The sequence below is a fragment of the Pristis pectinata genome, chromosome 20, assembly GCF_009764475.1.
Source record: "Pristis pectinata isolate sPriPec2 chromosome 20, sPriPec2.1.pri, whole genome shotgun sequence".
NCBI lineage: Eukaryota > Metazoa > Chordata > Chondrichthyes > Rhinopristiformes > Pristidae > Pristis > Pristis pectinata.
The window spans coordinates 4031891-4049561 of record NC_067424.1 but is presented as its reverse complement, the minus strand read 5'-3'; the positions used below and the strand labels follow the sequence as shown (position 1 = coordinate 4049561).

Genomic DNA, 17671 nt, shown 5'->3' with positions numbered 1-17671 from the left:
ACTCAATCTGCGTCGGTCTCACCGATATTTACACTTTTTGTGTGTTGCTGGAGGAACTCAGCGGGTCAGGCAGCACCTGTGGAGGGAAATGGACAGTCAACGTTTCGGGTCGAGATCCTTCATCAGGACCAAGAGTAGAGGGGAGACAGCCAGTATAAGGAGGTGATGGGGAGGGAAGGGGCAAGAGCTGGCAGGTGATAGGTGAATCCAGGTGAGGAGGGGAGGGTGGGGATAGTGACAGAGGCTGGGAGGTGATGGGTGGAGGTGACAGAGGGCTGCAGATGGTGGGAGAGGAAGGTGGAACGTGGAACCAAACAAGGGAGGTGAGGAGGGCAGGTGGGAACAGTGGGGGGGGGAGGGGACCCAGTGGGAGGGGTGTGCGGGTGATGGGCAGACGGAGTGTGGGGGAGGGGAAAGAGAGGGTGATGGGGGTGGGGGTGGGTGTAGGAGGAACTGGGGAGATCAGGAGGAGAGAGAAAAGGGACAGAGGGGGAGCAGGTTACCTGAAGCTGGAGAATTCGCCGTCCATGCCGTCGGGGTGTAGACTCTCCAGGGGGAATATGAGGGCCTGTTGCTCTAGTTTGTGTTTGACCTCACCCCGGCAGTGGAGGAGGCCAAGGACAGACAGGTCGGGGTGGGAATGGAGAGAGGAATTAAAATGGCTGCAAACGGGAGTGGAACACCAGCCTCCCCTCCTTGGACTCTGTCTTTACCTCTCGCTGTCTTGGTGTAGCAGCCAGCATAACAAAGACCCCACCCACCTGGGACATTCTCTCTTCTCTCCTCTTCCATCGGGTAGAAGGTACAGCAGCCTGAGGGCACGTACCACCAGACTTCAGGACAGCTTCTACCCCACTGTGATAAGACTATTGATGAGATGGACTCTGACCTCACCATCTACCTTGTTGTGACCTTGCACCTTATTGCACTGCACTTCCTCTGTAGCTGTGACACTTTACTCTGTACTGTTATTGTTTTTACCTGTACTACATCAATGGACTCTGTACTAACCCAATATAACTGCACTGGTGGTGAGATCTCATTGAATATCTTTCAAACATTCATCAGAATGGCCCAATGCTACAAAAGTAAACATTTAGGATATCCTTGATTGCATTAAAAAATAACCCCAGATTCTCTTTTGCTGAAGAACTTGTATTCCATTTATTTTTTTAGAGTAAACAATGCCTACAACGTTTGCTTTTCTGCAAGAAATGCGTTTAAACTGCACCGCAGTGTACACAGATCCCTGCAAAGAAGCGGAAGACAAAAGTGTGTGAGAAAGCTTTGTGTATCAATGGCTACGAAAGAGGGGCTTAAAGCTGCAATTTATTATAGTAAAATATGTTGCTCATAGTTACTATTATCATCACAAATATTGTTTAATAAAATTTACATGCCAGAAACCTATCAAAGTCTTTGTATGTTATTGAATAATTAATATTTGAAAATTAAAAAAACACACAGTTTGAAAGAACAAGAGGGTTATAGCAGTAAACTATTCTTGCTAAAGCAAAGCTCTGAGAATAGATATAGATGAACAGAAGACTTCATCTGGAAGTGAGCTGCAGTATTCCAGGCACTTGTTTGGATCTAAATCTTCTCACTTTTTATGTTAACATTTATTAAATGATTTATAAGCTGGAAAAATGTGTGGAATCATTAAAGAAAACATCTGCTATAAAATATTGCAGCTTTAAAGACCAATGTAATTTATTAATTAGGGATCAATGGACTTCCATGAGAGTTAATATTGGTGGCTCTTCACTGACCCAGTGTTGAACAGGACCAGTTGTATAAAAGCCAGTTTGATTCAGAGGCCGGGTATTCCGTAATGTGTCTCATCCACTGATTCCACTTACATGGATCAGCCACAGCTTGGCTTTAGAAATTAGTTTTCTCAACCAGAATCTGGGCGTTTTTGACTTTGTGAAAATACAAACAACAGGAACTGATGGGCAAGTGTCATGGGACAACATGAGAGGCTAAGAAGTTGGAGCAGGAGTCAGTCACTCAGCCTCTTGAGCCTAGCCCGCCATTCAAAAAGGTCATGGATGATCCCAATCTTGTCCTCAACACTATGCCCCTGCTCTTTCTCCATATCCCTCTGCTTCCTTCAGTTTAAATCTGTCTTGAATATAAAATGTAAAATTTTGAAAGCACGTACCACCAGACTCAATCCCGCTGTTATCAGACTCTTGAACTGACCTCTCATATGCTACAGATGAAGTCTTGATCTTCCAATCTACCTCATCATAGCCCTTGCACCTTATTGTCTACCTGCACTGCACTTTCTCTGTGACTGTAACACTATATTCTGCATTCTGTTTTCATTTACTACCTCGATCTACTTGTATATGCCATGATCTGTTTGGATAGCATGCAAACAAGAAGTTTTTCACTGTATCGCAGTACACATGACAATAATAAACCGATATACGAAGACTCTGCCTCCACAACTCTTTCGGGTAGAGAATTCCAAAGATTCAGGACCCTTTGGGAGAAAAAAACTCCTCCTCCAGCAGCTCGATTTCCTTCTCATTCCATCTGAAATGGCAATCCCTCATTCTGAAATGATGCCCCCCTAGTCCAAGATAGCCCAACGAGGGGAAACCTCCTCTCGGCATCCACCCTGTCAATCTCACCCAGAACCTGCACGCCACCGAACTGAGTATGGGGCAAGCCCTTTTCCATGCATCACCTCCTTCATCCAAGAATCGACCTGGTGAACCTTCCCTGCACTGCCTCCTTCCTTAAGTATGTACTCCAGGCAAGATCTCTGTAAAGCTGCATCAGAATTTCCCTGCTTTTTACCCCTTGAAATAAAGGCCAATATTCCATTAATCTTCGTTATTTCTTGCTAACTTTTTATGTTTCATGTATTAGAACCTCCAGAGTCCTTTGTACATCAACATTTTGCAGTATCTCTCCACTTAAATAAAATTTGCTTCTTCATCGTTTCAAAGTGGATAACCTCAGATTTTCCACTTTTATACTCCAATTTCTTGCCCATTCGCATAACCTATCTATAGCAACACACAAGATGCTGGAGGAACTCAGTGGGTCAGGCAGCATCTATGGAGGGAGATGGACAGTCGACGTTTCGGGTCGAGGATTGGAAAGAAAGAGGAGAGAGAGCCAGTATAAAAAGGGGCGGAGCAAGAGCTGGCAGGTGATAGGTGGATCCAGGTGAGGGGGGAGTGTGATAGGCAGGTGGGGGGGAGGGGGGGAGAGTGGGAATGATGTAAGCAGCTTAGAGGTGATAGGCAGAAGTGAGAAAGGATTGAAGAAGATGGAATCTGATAGGAGAGGACGGTGGACCATGGAATAAAGGGAAGGTGGTGGGGGGGGGAACCGGTGGGAGGAGTGTGTGGGTGACGGGCAGATGGAGAGGGTGGGGGGAGGGGAAAGATGGGACCTGTGGGAAGAGGAAAAAACATGGAAGGGGGGGCAGAGGGGAGTGGTTACCAGAAGTTAGAGAAATCAATGTTCCTGCCATCAGTTTGGAGACCACCAAGGCGGAATACGAGGTGGTGTTCATCCAATCTGCATCCAGCCTCAATTTGGCAGAAGAGGAGGCCATGGACAGATGTGGCGTGGGGATAGGAAGTGGAATTCAAATAGCTGGCCACAGGGAGATCCCAGCTGTGTAACGTATCTCTATCCTGCTCACAGCTGGGGGATTGAGCTTAACTTACTGCTCAACCAGCAGCTGGTTCAACCTCAGCTGGAGCATTTTAGTGCATCACACTGCATGAAGGATATATTGGAGAGGGTACAGAGTAGATTTACCACAAAGGCACCCAGTCTCTTCGGGTTACATCGTGAGAAGGCGTTGCATTCTTATGAGGGTTGTATTAAGGGTCAAGGGGTGATTTGGATGAAATATTCAAGACATTTAAGGGAATTGACAAGGGGAGAGAAATTATTCTTGCAGGTCAGTGACTTTGGGATGGTGGGGGCAGATTCTAAAATTCAGAGCCAGGCATTTCAGGAAGAAAGTACTTTGTCATGCAAGTAACAGGAACTTTTAATTTAAAGGTCAATGAATGCTAAGTCAATGGTTAATGTTATATCTACAGTTAGTGGTTTTGTTAACCAGTGGTTTTAAGGGATGGGAGATATGGCAGGTCTATGGATCACGCTCACACATCAACCCTGACCTTAATGAATGGTGGAATGGTTAAGTAGCCACCCCCTGTTCCGACATACCCTCATCAATAGTAAATGAAAATCAGTAAAAACTAAAAATCTTAAATAAAAACATTTGCTGTGCAATTCACTCTCGTTTCTCTTCCAGGAATGTCAGCTTTGAAGACGTTCCCCTCTGTTCTCCAACAGTAGTTCCACCTGTTCCTTTCGCCTTGGGTTCCGATGAAGGATCTCGGACCCGAAATTTTAGCTCTGTTTCTCCCTCCACGGATGCTGCCTGACCTGCCGAGTGCTCCCAACATTTTCTGCTGTTATTTCCCTCAACACGAGTCTGAAGGGTGTGCGCTGTTTTGTGAAGTCTGTGCTTAGGTTAGAGACGTTGTGGGCACCAAGGCACCACTAACCTGTGTCCAGAAACTGAGGAAAGCAGGAGGACTTTAACTAAATTATCTGAGGCAATCAAGAACAATGCGTGAAAGGATACGATCCTAATGCAGGCAAATGGGATTCATCTAGATAGGCAGAAAGATCAGTATGGACATGGTGGGCTGAATGGCCTGTTTCTATGCTGTACAACTCTATAACTCTGTGACTCTGATGTAGAACAGACCCAGTTTAATGAGATTGAATTTCAACCAGCATTAATTTCCAGTTTCCCCTCTGAATACCACACTGATGAATTATGGAAGTGATACTTAACATCTGTTTTCATTTGTTTCTTAATCTTACTTCAACTCTGCTGACTGCCAAGAAGAAACAAAAGTAATTATTTAATCATTTCAAAATCTGGTCAGATTCATCAGTCTGTACAGAGAATGATGGCCTTTCTAGTCAATCTATAAACTATTAATCTGGTGTAAAGGGCAAGACTGCACAGAGCAAACTTTCCACAATGATAAAAAATTCTTCAGAGGGACAGAAGGTATTATATCTTATAATGACACAGAAAGAGGCCATTTGGCCCATCAGGTAAATGCCAGCTCCTGAGCACCAATCGCATTCCCCTTGTCCTATTTCTCTGTTCCACTGCAACTTACTCCCTCTCACAGATGCCCCCCAACTGTGCCTGAGTTATAGGGAGAGGTTGGCCAGGCTACACCTTTATTCCTTGGAACATAAGAGAATGAGGAGCGACCTATAAATGTTTAAAATTATGAGAGGCATAGATAAGATGATATTATTGTACCTACCTCACTGCTTCCTCTGACAGCTCACACTCACCACCATCTGAGTGAAAAGGTTGCCCCTCAGATCCCTTTTAAATATTATCCCTCTTACCCTAGACCTATGACCCCTAGTTTTAGATTCCCCTATGCTGGGGAAGGGCCTGTATCCATGCTGTATTGCTCTATGACTCCATGACTCTACTTTTTGTCTTTTGCCTACACAAAGGGGTGATTTACAGCAGCCAATCAACGTTCCAACCCACACATCTTTGGGATGTGGGAAGAAACATCCCATGGGATGTGGGATGTGGGCATTGAGTATAAACGTTGGGGGGTGAAGTTGTACAGGACGTTAGTGAGGCCGCACTTGAAGTACTGTGTTCAGTTTTGGTCACCCTGCTATGGGAAAGATGTTACTAAACTGGAAAGAGTGCAGAAAAGATTTACAAGGATGTTGCCAGGACTTGAGGGTTTAAGTTATAGAGAGAGATTGGACAGGCTGGGACTTTATTCTTTGGAGGGTAGGAGACTGAGAGGTGATGTGTATAAAATTATGAGGGGCATAGATAGGGTGAATGCACTCAGTCTTTTTCCCAGCGTTGGGGAATCAAGAACTAGAGGGCATAGGTTTAAGGTGAGAGGGGAGAGATTTAATAGGAACTTGAGGGGCAACTTTTTTACACAGAAGTTGGTATCCATGTGGAACGAGCTGCCAGAGGAAGCGGTTGAGGCAGGGACAATAACAACTTTTAAAAGACAGTTGGACAGGTCCATGGATTGGAAAGGTTTAGAAAGTTATGGGCCAAGCGCTGGCAAATGGGACTGGCTTGGATGGGACATCTTGGTCGGCATGGACCAATTGGGCCAAAGGGCCTGTTTCTGTGTTGTATTAGTCTGACTTTATGACTCTATGACACCCAGAGGAAACCCAAGTGGTCACGGGGAGAACATGCAAACTCCACACAGACAGTACCAAAGGTTGGGATCGGAGATGTGAGGCAGTAACAACATTCAAGACCTGCTGATGGCCACAGAACAACTACCCTCTATTTGAGTTCACATGGAAGTCCATTAAGCTCTCATTTTTGAATTGAAAGTTAAGTACAAACAGGTAACAAATTGTAGGGAGAAATTGCAGCAGCGATTTCCAAACCATTCCATGCTGACTGAAAGGAGCTGCTCAGGCTGACCTGGCCGGCAGTTCAATCTTTGAGCAAGTGCATTTGTCTTGTCTCACCAACAGCAGGAACAAACACAGAAGTCGTTGCCCGATCACTTAAAAAAAACGCAATCAGACCCAAACACACTCATGGCAGGAGCATTCAATATCAGGCAGGGTAACTGCTCAAGAGATGCAAAGTTCACACATTTCAAAGCTTTTCTCCGCATGTTAAAGCTAAGGTTTGTTTTTTGTTTCTTCACAAAGATGGTACGATCTGAGGAGGGAACTCATTTTTTCATCTGTTCAGGGAAGCTGAGGGACTTGTGCACTGTGGTGTGTGTGTGTGTGTGTGTGTGTGTGTGTGTGTGTGTGTGTGTGTGTGTGTGTGTGTGTGTGTGTGTGTGTGTGTGTGTGTGTGTAACGTGCATGAGGATTATGTGTGCATGTGTGGTCATGTATGCATGTGTGCAGGGCGTATTTGTTTGTGTGTGTGTGTGTGTATACACATATGTACATTTATGTATACGTGTGCACAGTTGTCTTACTTGGGTTAATTTAAGCTTTTTGCACCCAAATTCTAAGAGGAAGGAAATTCTTCTGCAGGACTTTTGTGTCTGAACATTTCGTACAATTACAACCAGAATCAGAAGGGAAAATGATTGGACTAACAGTCCCATATAAAAATGGTCACCGTTTAAAAAGGGGGAGGTGAATTTGCAAGGACATTGTCTTCAAATCACTATTGCCTGGAGGAGTCTGAAACACATCATGAAGTCTATTGGTATCGGGGGCGCCAGCGCATTGCCGTCCAGACGCAGGTATCGAAGACGTGGAATGGCCTCCAGGTCATGAGCCCGTAAAGCAATGCTACTGAGGGGACTTGGGCAGATTTCGGTTCCATTGATTCCTGTGGGAGGAAGACAACGTAACTTAATAAGCTGATAGAGGCAGGTTTTCACATTCTCTATACGGTATCTGAAAATGACGCATGCACCTTCCTGCCTCAACATTTCCCTCAGACGCTGGCTTTGATTTTCATTGGAATAAACCTGTCACATTGTAATTACTGCAAAGGCTCGCTCAATCACCCCCAAGCTCCTCATTCTTGAATGCTTCCAAATTTACAAATTGCAGAATTGCTTCAAGCTTTGTCAGATTGCTGAGGCTCATGTTCCTTGGAGATCCGACTGGATCTGCCAATGGATAAACCCCTATTCGGATGCATCACGGCTTGGTACAGCAACTACTCTGCCCGGGACTGCAAGAAACTGCAGAGAGTTGTGGACACAGCCCGGCGTGTCACGGAAACCAGCCTCCCCTCCATGGACTCTGTCTTTACCTCTCGCTGACTTGATGAAGCAGCCAGCATAATTACAGACCGCACCCACCCGGTAGAAGATACAGGAGCCTGAGGACACGTACCACCAGACAAAGACAGCTTCTATCTCACTGTGATAAGACTATTGAACGGTTCCCTTATACAATGAGACGGACTCTGACCTCACGATCTACCTTGTTGTGACCTTGCACCTTATTGCACTGCACTTTCTCTGTAGCTGTGACACTTTTCTCTGTACTGTTATTGTTTTTACCTGTACTACCTCAATGCACTCTGTACTAACTCAATGTAACTGCACTGTGTAATGAATTGACCTGTATGATCGGTTCAAGTTTTTCACTGTACCTCGGTACAAGTGACAATAATAAACCAATACCAATACCAACCGGTGACTGGGCAATTCCCAAGAGTGGGCAGAAGCCAAGCCTTCCTCTCAGGTAAAGAAGGCACACGGCATGCTTGCCTTCATTGGTAGGAGTGTTGAGTACAAGGGTATGGAAGTCATGCTGCAGCTGTATAAAATTTTAGTCAGACCACACTTGAGTATTGTGTGCATTTCTGGTCGCCCCATTACAGGAAGGATGTGGAGATTGTGGAGGGGGTGCAGAAGAGGTTCACCAGGATGCTGCCTGGATTAAAGGGTATGAGCTATAAGGAGAGGTTGGACAAACTTGAGTTGTTCTCCCTAGAGCATCAGAAGCTGAGGGGAGACCTGATAGAGGTCTTTAAAATTATGAGAGCCATAGATAGGCTAGACAGTCAGAATCTTTTCCCCAGGGTAGAAAATGTCAAACATCAGAGGACGTGCTTTTAAGATTAAAGCTGGGCATGTTTAAAGGTGACGTTAGGGGCATCTTTTTACACAGATGCCTGGAATGGGTCACCAGTGGTAGTAGAGGAAGCAGGGAGTTTGGTGGTGTTTAAGACACATGAATATGAAGGGAATGGAGGGAGATGGATGATACACAGGAGGAGGACATTTAGTATAAATTGGCATCAAGATTTGCACAACATCGTGGGCTGAATGGCCTGTCCAGTGCTGTACTGTTGTATGTTCTATGAGAGCCCCAGCTCAGTTTGTCAACACAGCACCAAGCTCCGCACATTTCCCAGCTCTCCGGTTGGGAATTGCTGAGCCGGGATAACCCGGCGTAAGTGCAGCATCCCAGTGCAATAAATAGGAGAAATCGTCTGCCAGGAGAAAGGCGAATAGGGTTGCTTATTTTATCTAATTACGTTAATTTATACGTTATAATTACCTTTGACTGTGAGCTGTCATTAAACTTGAACAAAATTCTTGTGCAATAGCATTTTGTGCTTGTGGCAAGGTCTGTCCTGTTGTTACAGACATTCTGTCCATGCACCCAGTATTTTAACATAGGAGTGGGGCTGTGCATTCATGGACCATGCCACAGCACTGGGAAGGCCTCCCAGTAGAGGACAGAAACGGAGTTAGACAAGAGCAGGCTCTAGTGATCTTGGGTCTGCCCCACTACACAAAGCAAAGGCTTAGGCCATTAAAGCAGGGACTAAGCTGCACACAGACCATCCAATTGGTTTCTACATTCCACTCCCTGCATCCAATGAGATGAGAGATGTTTTAAAACATAAAATTCTTTGCATGGTTGACAAGGACATCATTTATCTTTCGGGGCATGTTGAGGTTCTTTATCAAAGAGCTCCTGATCATCCTGTTAGGCCTCAGGTATGTTTTCAATGACAGGTAGAGTTAGATTTGAGGGATGGGTTATCAGGACATTGTCATTTGCTGCTTCATTGACCAGGGCAGAGATGGGTGGGTTATAATCTTTTCCTATTTTGGGGAGAATTCACTGTTGCTAAAATGATTCAATATGATAGATCTGACCTGCCCTATGCCTTATCTTTTTTTCCCGTCCTCCAGAGCTCTCAATTCCTTGAGCTTTCAGACATTTACCTGGTTCTCCTTTTAACATCTCCAGTGATATGGTTTCCACAATCCTCAGGGGGGGGGGGGGGGGGGGGGGGGGGGGGGGGGGGGGGGGGGGGTGGGGAGGGGTGGCGCAGGGAACTTCAGAGACCCACCACCCTCTGAGAAGAAGTCCCCATGCACCTCACTTTTGAATGACCGCCCCCAATCCTGAAACTTTGCGTACTCATTCGAGATTCACCCACTCGAGAAAACATTGTGACGTCTACCCCATTGTGAAGCCTAAGGATCCTGTATGTTTCAGTTAGATCACCCCTCATTCTACCTTTATCATTCAATATCAGTATCAACTAAAATGATTTAATTCCACTCAATTTTTCTCCATAATTCTGGTCCGATAGTTCTGGTTTTTGTGCTTCAGTATTATTGATAGATCTGATAGAAAAGACCACGTGAGGCAGCAACTATTTTGTTTTGATTGTTTGGATAACAGGAATCAAAGTCTAAAGAATAGTCTTTTTGATCATTCCAAATCAGGTAAACTTGGTCATCCACAGATGAACATCAGATGACGTAGAATAAATTCTGTGTGCATCAGAGGTGTGTGAAATGGGTAACGTTCAGAGATAGCCATGGACTTACTTGCTATCTGGTTGTAGCTGAGGTAGAGGTGCTCAAGCTTTGGGTTAAAGGTTGGTATGGAATTGAGTTTGTTGTTGGAGAGGTGGAGATCAAGGAGAGTTGACACATTAAAGGTGCCATTGGGAATTCCTTTGTCTGTCAATTGGTTGAAATTCAACCTCAAAAATGTCAACTGGTGCAAGTTCTTGAAGTAGTTATTGGGGATTTGGCTGATCCGATTTTTATCCAAAAACAGTTGGAATATGTGTGGAGGCACAGTTGGGGGCATCTTCCTCAAGGAATTATGAGCCAGATTGAGCTGCATGAGGCTCTTGAGACCTTTGAAGGTGTTCTTGTTGAAGACGTTGTCCAGCAGCTTGTTGTGGTGAAGGTCTAACAGGGTCAGGTTCTCCAACTTGCTGAAACTGCCGGACGGGATCTTGGAGATTTGATTCCTGGCAAGCCGAAGTTGCTCCAGACTAGCTGGGAGGTTTGTGGGAACTTCATCCAACCTATTTCTATCCATGTACAAGAAGAGAACCTTGTTCAGAATGTTAAAGAGATCCTTGTCCAGTTTCTGATTTGAAATCCTATTATTGTCCAGGTTAATCCATTTGAGACCAGTTGCATTCCGGAAGGAACGTTCTGGCAAGGATTCAATGAAGTTATTTTGGAGGTAAAGGTATTCGATCCGAGGCGGAATAATGGGGACCACTCTTAGATTCCGGCTGTCGCAGTAGAGTGCGTTGGGGTGGTCAGGCGGACACAGGCACTCCCTTGGGCAGTCTGGGAAGACTGACATTGGACCTGGAGGGAGCGGTGGTGGCAGCGTTGTAAGGTGGTTTGGTTCCACGGGTTCAGTGACCATGGGCTTTGTCGGTTTTGGGGGCTTGGGAGGTTTAGGTGGCTTTGGAGGCTTAATCCGAGGAGGCTTGGGTCTGACCGGTCGCCGCTGACAATCCACCACAGTGAACAGAAGAAGGCCGATGGAAACGATGTATCCCAGATGCGTCATGATCCAGAAGGACTTATCACTGCAAAAGGAAGGAGGTTGTACTGTACACAGATGCCAGATTTTGTTTAGTCACCAACATAATGAGTTAAAAACAGACCTGATCCAAAACTAGGCCTGGAACCAACATTCCTGAGACAACAGGTGATAAACATTCAACCTTTGCAAAGCATCGAGTCATAGAGTTATACAGCATGGAATCAGGCCCTTCAGCCCAACTCGTCCATGCCAACCATGGTGCCCACCAAGCTAGTCTCATTTGCCCAGGTTTGGCCCATATCCCTCTAAACCCCTCCTATCCATGTACCTATCCAAATGCTTTTTAAATGTTGTTAATGTACCTGCCTCAACCACTTCCTCTGGCAGCTTGTTCCATATACGCACCACCCACTGTGTGAAGAAGCTGCCCATCAGATCCCTTTCAAGTCTTTCCCCTCTCACCTTAAACCTACGTCCCCTGGTTGTTAGTTCCCCTTCTCTGAGAAAAAGAGAACCTATCTGCGTCTGACCTTAAATAAGAACGTAAGGCATAGGAGCAGAAGGAGAACATTCAGCCCATAAAGTCCAATTCACCATTCAACAAGAGTTGAAATCAGAGAGAGATGCAGCACAGAAACAGGCCCTTCGGCCCAGCTAGTCGATGCTGACCATCAACCACCCATTTACACTTAGCCAACAGTAATCCCATTTTTTTATTCTCCCCACTTTCTCATTGACTCCCCCCCCCAAGATCCCACCATTCACTTACACACCAGGGGCAACTTACAGCATCCAGTTAACCTACCAAGCTGCACGTCTTTGGGATGTGGGAGGAAACTGGAGCACCCAGGGGAAACCCACATGGTCACAGGGAGAACGTGGAAACTCCACACAGACAGCGCCTGGGGTCAGGATTGAGACTGGGTCTCTGGTACTATGAGACAACCGCTCTGCTAGCTGCACCTCTGTAGAATTCCTCTATGCTCTGGAGTGCACAGTAGTGTAGCAGTTAGCACAACGCTTTACAGCGCCAGTGACCCGAGTTCAAATCTGGCCACTGTCTGTAAGGAGTTTGTACGTTCTTCCCGTGTCTGCGTGGGTTTCCTCCGGGTGCTCTGGTTTCCTCCCACATTCCAAAGACGTACGGGTCAGGAAGTTGTGGGTGTGCTATGTTGGCGCCAGAAGCGTGGCGACACTTGCGGGCTGCGCCCAGAACACTCGACGCAAAAGATGCATTTCACTGTGTGTTTCGATGTACGTGTGACTGATAAAGAAATATCTTACCTGCTGCACCTGAAATCTGATATTCTGCCTCATCACCACTTCACTGCCCTAAACCTGAGTCTCTTGATTCCTCTAATATTCAGGAATCTTAGAAATTTTGGATAAAGATTCATGATACTTTAATCACACTTCTACCTGTTAAGTAAATAATGTCTATAGAAGACCACCTGGCCTTGGAGTTCTCCTGCAATGTGGAAGGGGTGATGTGTAATGAAATGGGAACATTTCCTGTACTCCGAGAGTTCCTCCCCACTTTCTCCTCCAGACAAGGATGTCAGGGAGGTGCTGGGATCAGCAGCAGCGGAGGGAGATTCGAAGGAGGGTTGGGGGTGGGTGTATGGGGTGCCCACCCTGAGGGGTGATGCAGATCAGGTTGGACACCTGGAGATGGGGATTGCAATTGGTGTAAATTCAAGGTGTTGCATTTTGGTAAATAAACCCAGGGAAGGATTTTCACAGTGAACAGTAGGGACATGGGGGAGTGTTGTAGAACAGAGGGACCTTGGAGTTCAGGTACATGGTTCCTTGAAAGTGGTGCCACAGTCATGAAGAAGGCTTTTGACACGCTGGCCTTCATCAGTCAGGGTATTGAGTATAGAAGTTTATGTTGCAGTTGTACATGACGTTGGTGAGGCTGCACTTGGAATATTGTGTAGTTTTGGTTGCCCTGTTATAGGAAAGGTGTCATTAAGCTGGAAAGATTTATAAGGATGTTGCCGGGACTCAAGGGTCTGAGTTATAGGGAGAGGTTGAGCAGGTTGGGACTTTATTTCTTGGAGCTTAGGAGACTGAGGGGTGATGTTATAGCCGTGTATAAATTCATGAGGGGCATAGATAGGGTGAATGCACTCAGTCTTTTTTACAGGGTCAAGGAATCAAGAATTAGAGGGCATAGGTTTAGGGTGAGAGGGGAGAGACTTAATAGGAACCTAAGGGGCAACTTTTTCACGCAGAGGGTGGTACGTATATGGAACGAGCTGCCAGAGGAAGTGGTTGAGGCAGGTACATTAACAGCACTTCAAAGACACTTGGACAGGTATGTGGACAGGAAAGGTTTAGAGGGATATGGGCCAAATGCAGGACTAGCAAAGATGGGCATCTTGGTCGGCATGGACGAGTTAGGCTGAAGAACTGTTCCTGTACTGTATGACTCTGTGACTCCACGAGCATTAGGTGGATCAGTGCTGCCATCTGCTGGTGGTGGGGGAAAGGGGAGTGGGGGTCAGCATCACAGTCAGACTAAGGCAGGGTGTTGGGGGGGAATAAGGAAGACCCATTCTGAGGGGAGTGTCATGAACTTAAAAGGGCAACAACCCACCAGTCCGTTTTAAGCACTGATCCATGCAGCATGGGACCTACTCTGGGAGGTCCCCTTTAAGTGAAGCCGAAGAACGTCCCGTGTTTGTGGTGAAGGACTTGAGTTTCCAGTTCAGCCCACCAGCCATGAACAGGAGAGTGAGGGTCCCACAAGTTGTGCCCAAATGTGTGTTGCTAGACCCGAATAAAGTAACACTGTCCCCGGCAATATCAAACCTCACTTCATGCGCTTTTGTGAGACATGAATCAAAAGCTAACGTAGAAGGGACTGCAAGTGTTTCTCCTCTCAGTGGTGAGGACACAGTTTGGCAAGGAGGAGGGTAAACTGAAGAAATCACTGCTGACAAGGGAATGAAGTGACTTCAACCCCTTCCCCCATGGCTGAAAAATTACAACATGGATAATTCAGGGAGGACCTATTGGTCTCACTGCCAGCTGCGGGAGTATCACCCACACAAGGTCCTGCTCAACACACAGTCTGTGGAAAAACTCAGCGTGTCGAGCAGCATCTGTGGGGGGAAAGGAGTTGTCGATGTTTTAGGTCGAAACCCCGCATCAAGGTGCCAGGATCCACAGTCCAGACACAGGGTTGTGACCCAAAATATCAACAATTCCTCCAGCAGATTGTTCCTGGCTCCAAATTCCAACATCTGCCATCTTTTGTGTCTCCAAGATCCTGCTCAATTCTGATCTGGGATATGGAGCCAGAGAGAGCTATGGCATGGAAATGGACCCTCCAGCCCAACGAGTCCACATTGACTATCAACACCCTCTTTTACACTAATCCTACCCTAGCCTATTTTACCTGATCCTTATTTTACCATACAGTAGAAAATACCTGCAATTCTGGGCCCTCAAGTGTGGGATCAGGTGATGGGTATGTGTGACTGGCAGTAGGTGCAGGGTAGAGCTCCTTCTACACACCTGATCAGGTAGCCTGGAGCCAGTGGTGGTCCTAGGTGGTGAACCAGCTCCAGACAGCATTCTTCTCAAGCTGAGAAACTGCTCTGTGATCCCATCACTCGAATTGCAATGGAGCCAGTCAGCTGCCCAGGATCAGTCTCCTCATTCCTGCTGTGGTCTGTGCCAGGCAGATAATGCTGGCACTGAGATCTTGGCAGTGCCTATACCCAGACCTATCTGGATGTATCACGGCTTGATACGGCAACTGTTCTGCACAGGACCGCAAGAAACTGCAGAGAGTTGTGGACACAGCCCAGCGCATCACGGACACCAGCCTCCCCTCCTCGGACTCTGTCTTTACCTCTCACTGTCTTGGTGAAGCAGCCAGCATAATCAAAGACCCCACCCACCCGGGTCATTCTCTCTTCTCTCCTCTCCCATTGGGTAGAAGATACAGGTGCCTGAGGGCACGTACCACCAGACTTAAGGACAGCTTCTACCCCACCGTGATAAGACTTTTGAACGGTTCCCTTATACAATGAGATGGACTATGACCTCACGATCTATCTTGCTATGACCTTGCACCTTATTGCACTGCACTTTCTCTGTAGCTGTGACACTTTACTCTGTACTGTTATTGTTTTTACCTGTACTACATCAATGCACTCTGTACTAACTCAATGTAACTGCACTGTGTAATAAATTGACCTGTACGATCGGTATGCAAGACAAGTTTTTCACTGTACCTCGGTACAAGTGACAATAATAAACCAATACCAATACCAATACCCCGCACACAGGGAATGTCCCGTCTCAGGTACTGACAGCTGACGACACAGGGCCGGAGTTTTGCCTTAGGCAAGGTATACAGTTTTTAAACAACTTTGACAGTCAAGGACATTTAAAAACTGTCAAAATTGTTGTAACTTCCTCTGAGCATTCAAATCATAAACACATTTTTCATGATAAAATTAATTAAAACTCATTTACTCACTTAGAAGTAACTAAAAAACATTACAATTCAGTAAAATAATTTAAGAGAATACCTTATCTTCTCACCTGTTGGACGGAACCTGTATTGAAGTATGGTCTCACGTCTGTGCTGAGGAGATGGGTCAGTTGTAGGATCACAGAGTCACAGCCTCATACGGCACAAGCACAGGCCCTTCAGCCCTTCAGCCTGTTCCTGACAGCCATCAACCACCTGTTTACACTAATCCTCCTGTAACCCACTATAATTCTCGCCACATTCCCATCAATATATTGGGATGGGTTCCATTGGCCAGACTGTTGTGATTTTGTACACGTCAGTGTCATCGAATCATACAGAGATACAGCACAGAAGCAGGCCCTACGGCTCAACTGGTCCATGCCACCCAAGATGCCCCATCCAAACTAGTCCCACTTGCCAGTATTTGGCCCATAACCTTCTAAACCTTTCCAATCTGTGTACCTGTCGAACTGTCTTCTAAAAGTTGTTATTGTCCCTGCCTCACCCACTTCCTCTGGCAGCTCGTTCCACATGGATACCACCCTCTGTGTAAAAAAAGTTGCCCCTCAAGTTCCTGTCAAATCTTTCCCCTCTCACGTTAAATGTGTGCCCTCTAGTTTTTGATACCCCAACTCCTGGAAAAAGACTGTGCATTCACCCTATCTATGCCCCTCATGATTGTATACACCTCTGTAAGATCACCTCTCAGTCTCCTATGCTCTAAGGAATAAAGTCCTAGGCTGTCCAACCTCTCCCTATAACTCAGTCCCTCGAGTCCTGACAACATCCTTGTAAACCTTTTCTGCACTCTTTCCGGTTTAATCACATCTTTCCGAAAGCGGGGCGACCAAAACTGAATGCAATATTCCAAGTGCGGCCTCACCAACGTTCTGTACAACTGCACCAGGACCTCCCATCTTATATACTCAATGCCCTGACTGATGAAGGCCAGCGTGCCAAAAGCTGCCTTCACCACCCTGTCTACCTGTCACTCCACTTTCAGTGAACCATGTCCCTGCACTCCAAGACCCCCCTGTTCCACAACACTCCCCAGGGACCTGCTGTTCACTGTAAAAGTCCCACATGGACTTGACTTTCCAAGATGCAACACCTTGCACTTTTTCAAATTAAACTGCATTTGCCATTCCTTGGCCCACTTACAATTTTTGATAACCTTCTTCATTGTCCACTACACCACCTAGTTTAGTGTCATCTGCCAACTTACTAACCATTCCTTATACATTCTTGTCCAAATCATTGATATAGATGACAAATAACAATGGGCCCAGCACCGACCCCTGAGGCAAACCACTCGTCACGGGCCCCCAGTCCGAGAAACTGGGTGACAGGCAGGTTGCACTGGGAGGGGGAGGTGAGGGGGGTGGAGGTGGGAAAGAGTGGCCGGGGTGGGGAGGGGTGGTGATGATGGATGGAAAAAGGGGGAAAAATCTACCGGAGGGAAGGTTGCCTAAAATCGGACATCTCAATGTTCATGTCATTGTGTTGTAGACTACCCAGGCAGAACATAAGGTGCTGATCCTCATATTACAGCCTTATTTCCCATTTTTGTCCCCCTTCCCATCCCACATCCACCCCACCCCCTCACTCGCCATCACCCGTCTTCTGCTCCCTCCCCCCTGCTGGTTCCAACCATCCACAGCGCACACACAGAGTTCACCCACAGGTTCCCCCCATCCCCATCTAGTTCTGGTTCCATCTGCCGTACACCTCTCCCCTAGTGGATCCTATTCTCACCTCCTTTACTTATCAGTTCCCAGCACTGGGACCCCTTTGTCTTCCTGCTTATCTCCCTCCAGCAGCCGTCTCCAACCTTCA

General features: G+C 46.4%; 1 protein-coding gene across 3 annotated transcripts in view; it reads right to left on the bottom strand.

Moving 5' to 3' along the window:
- Positions 1 to 1159: 1159 nt before the first annotated feature.
- prelp (proline/arginine-rich end leucine-rich repeat protein) overlaps positions 1160 to 17671 on the bottom strand; it is a 30364-nt gene continuing 13852 nt past the window's right edge. For 2 of the 3 annotated variants that reach the window (XM_052034978.1, XM_052034979.1), the window contains exons 2-3: positions 10371 to 11383; positions 1160 to 7387 (exon numbers count right to left, since the gene is read on the bottom strand). In XM_052034978.1, the coding sequence (XP_051890938.1) occupies positions 7212 to 7387; positions 10371 to 11364 (1170 nt within the window). In that variant the 5' untranslated portion in view covers positions 11365 to 11383 and the 3' untranslated portion in view covers positions 1160 to 7211. The remainder of the gene's footprint in view (positions 7388 to 10370; positions 11384 to 17671) is intronic. The other variant, XM_052034980.1, reaches the window with a different exon arrangement.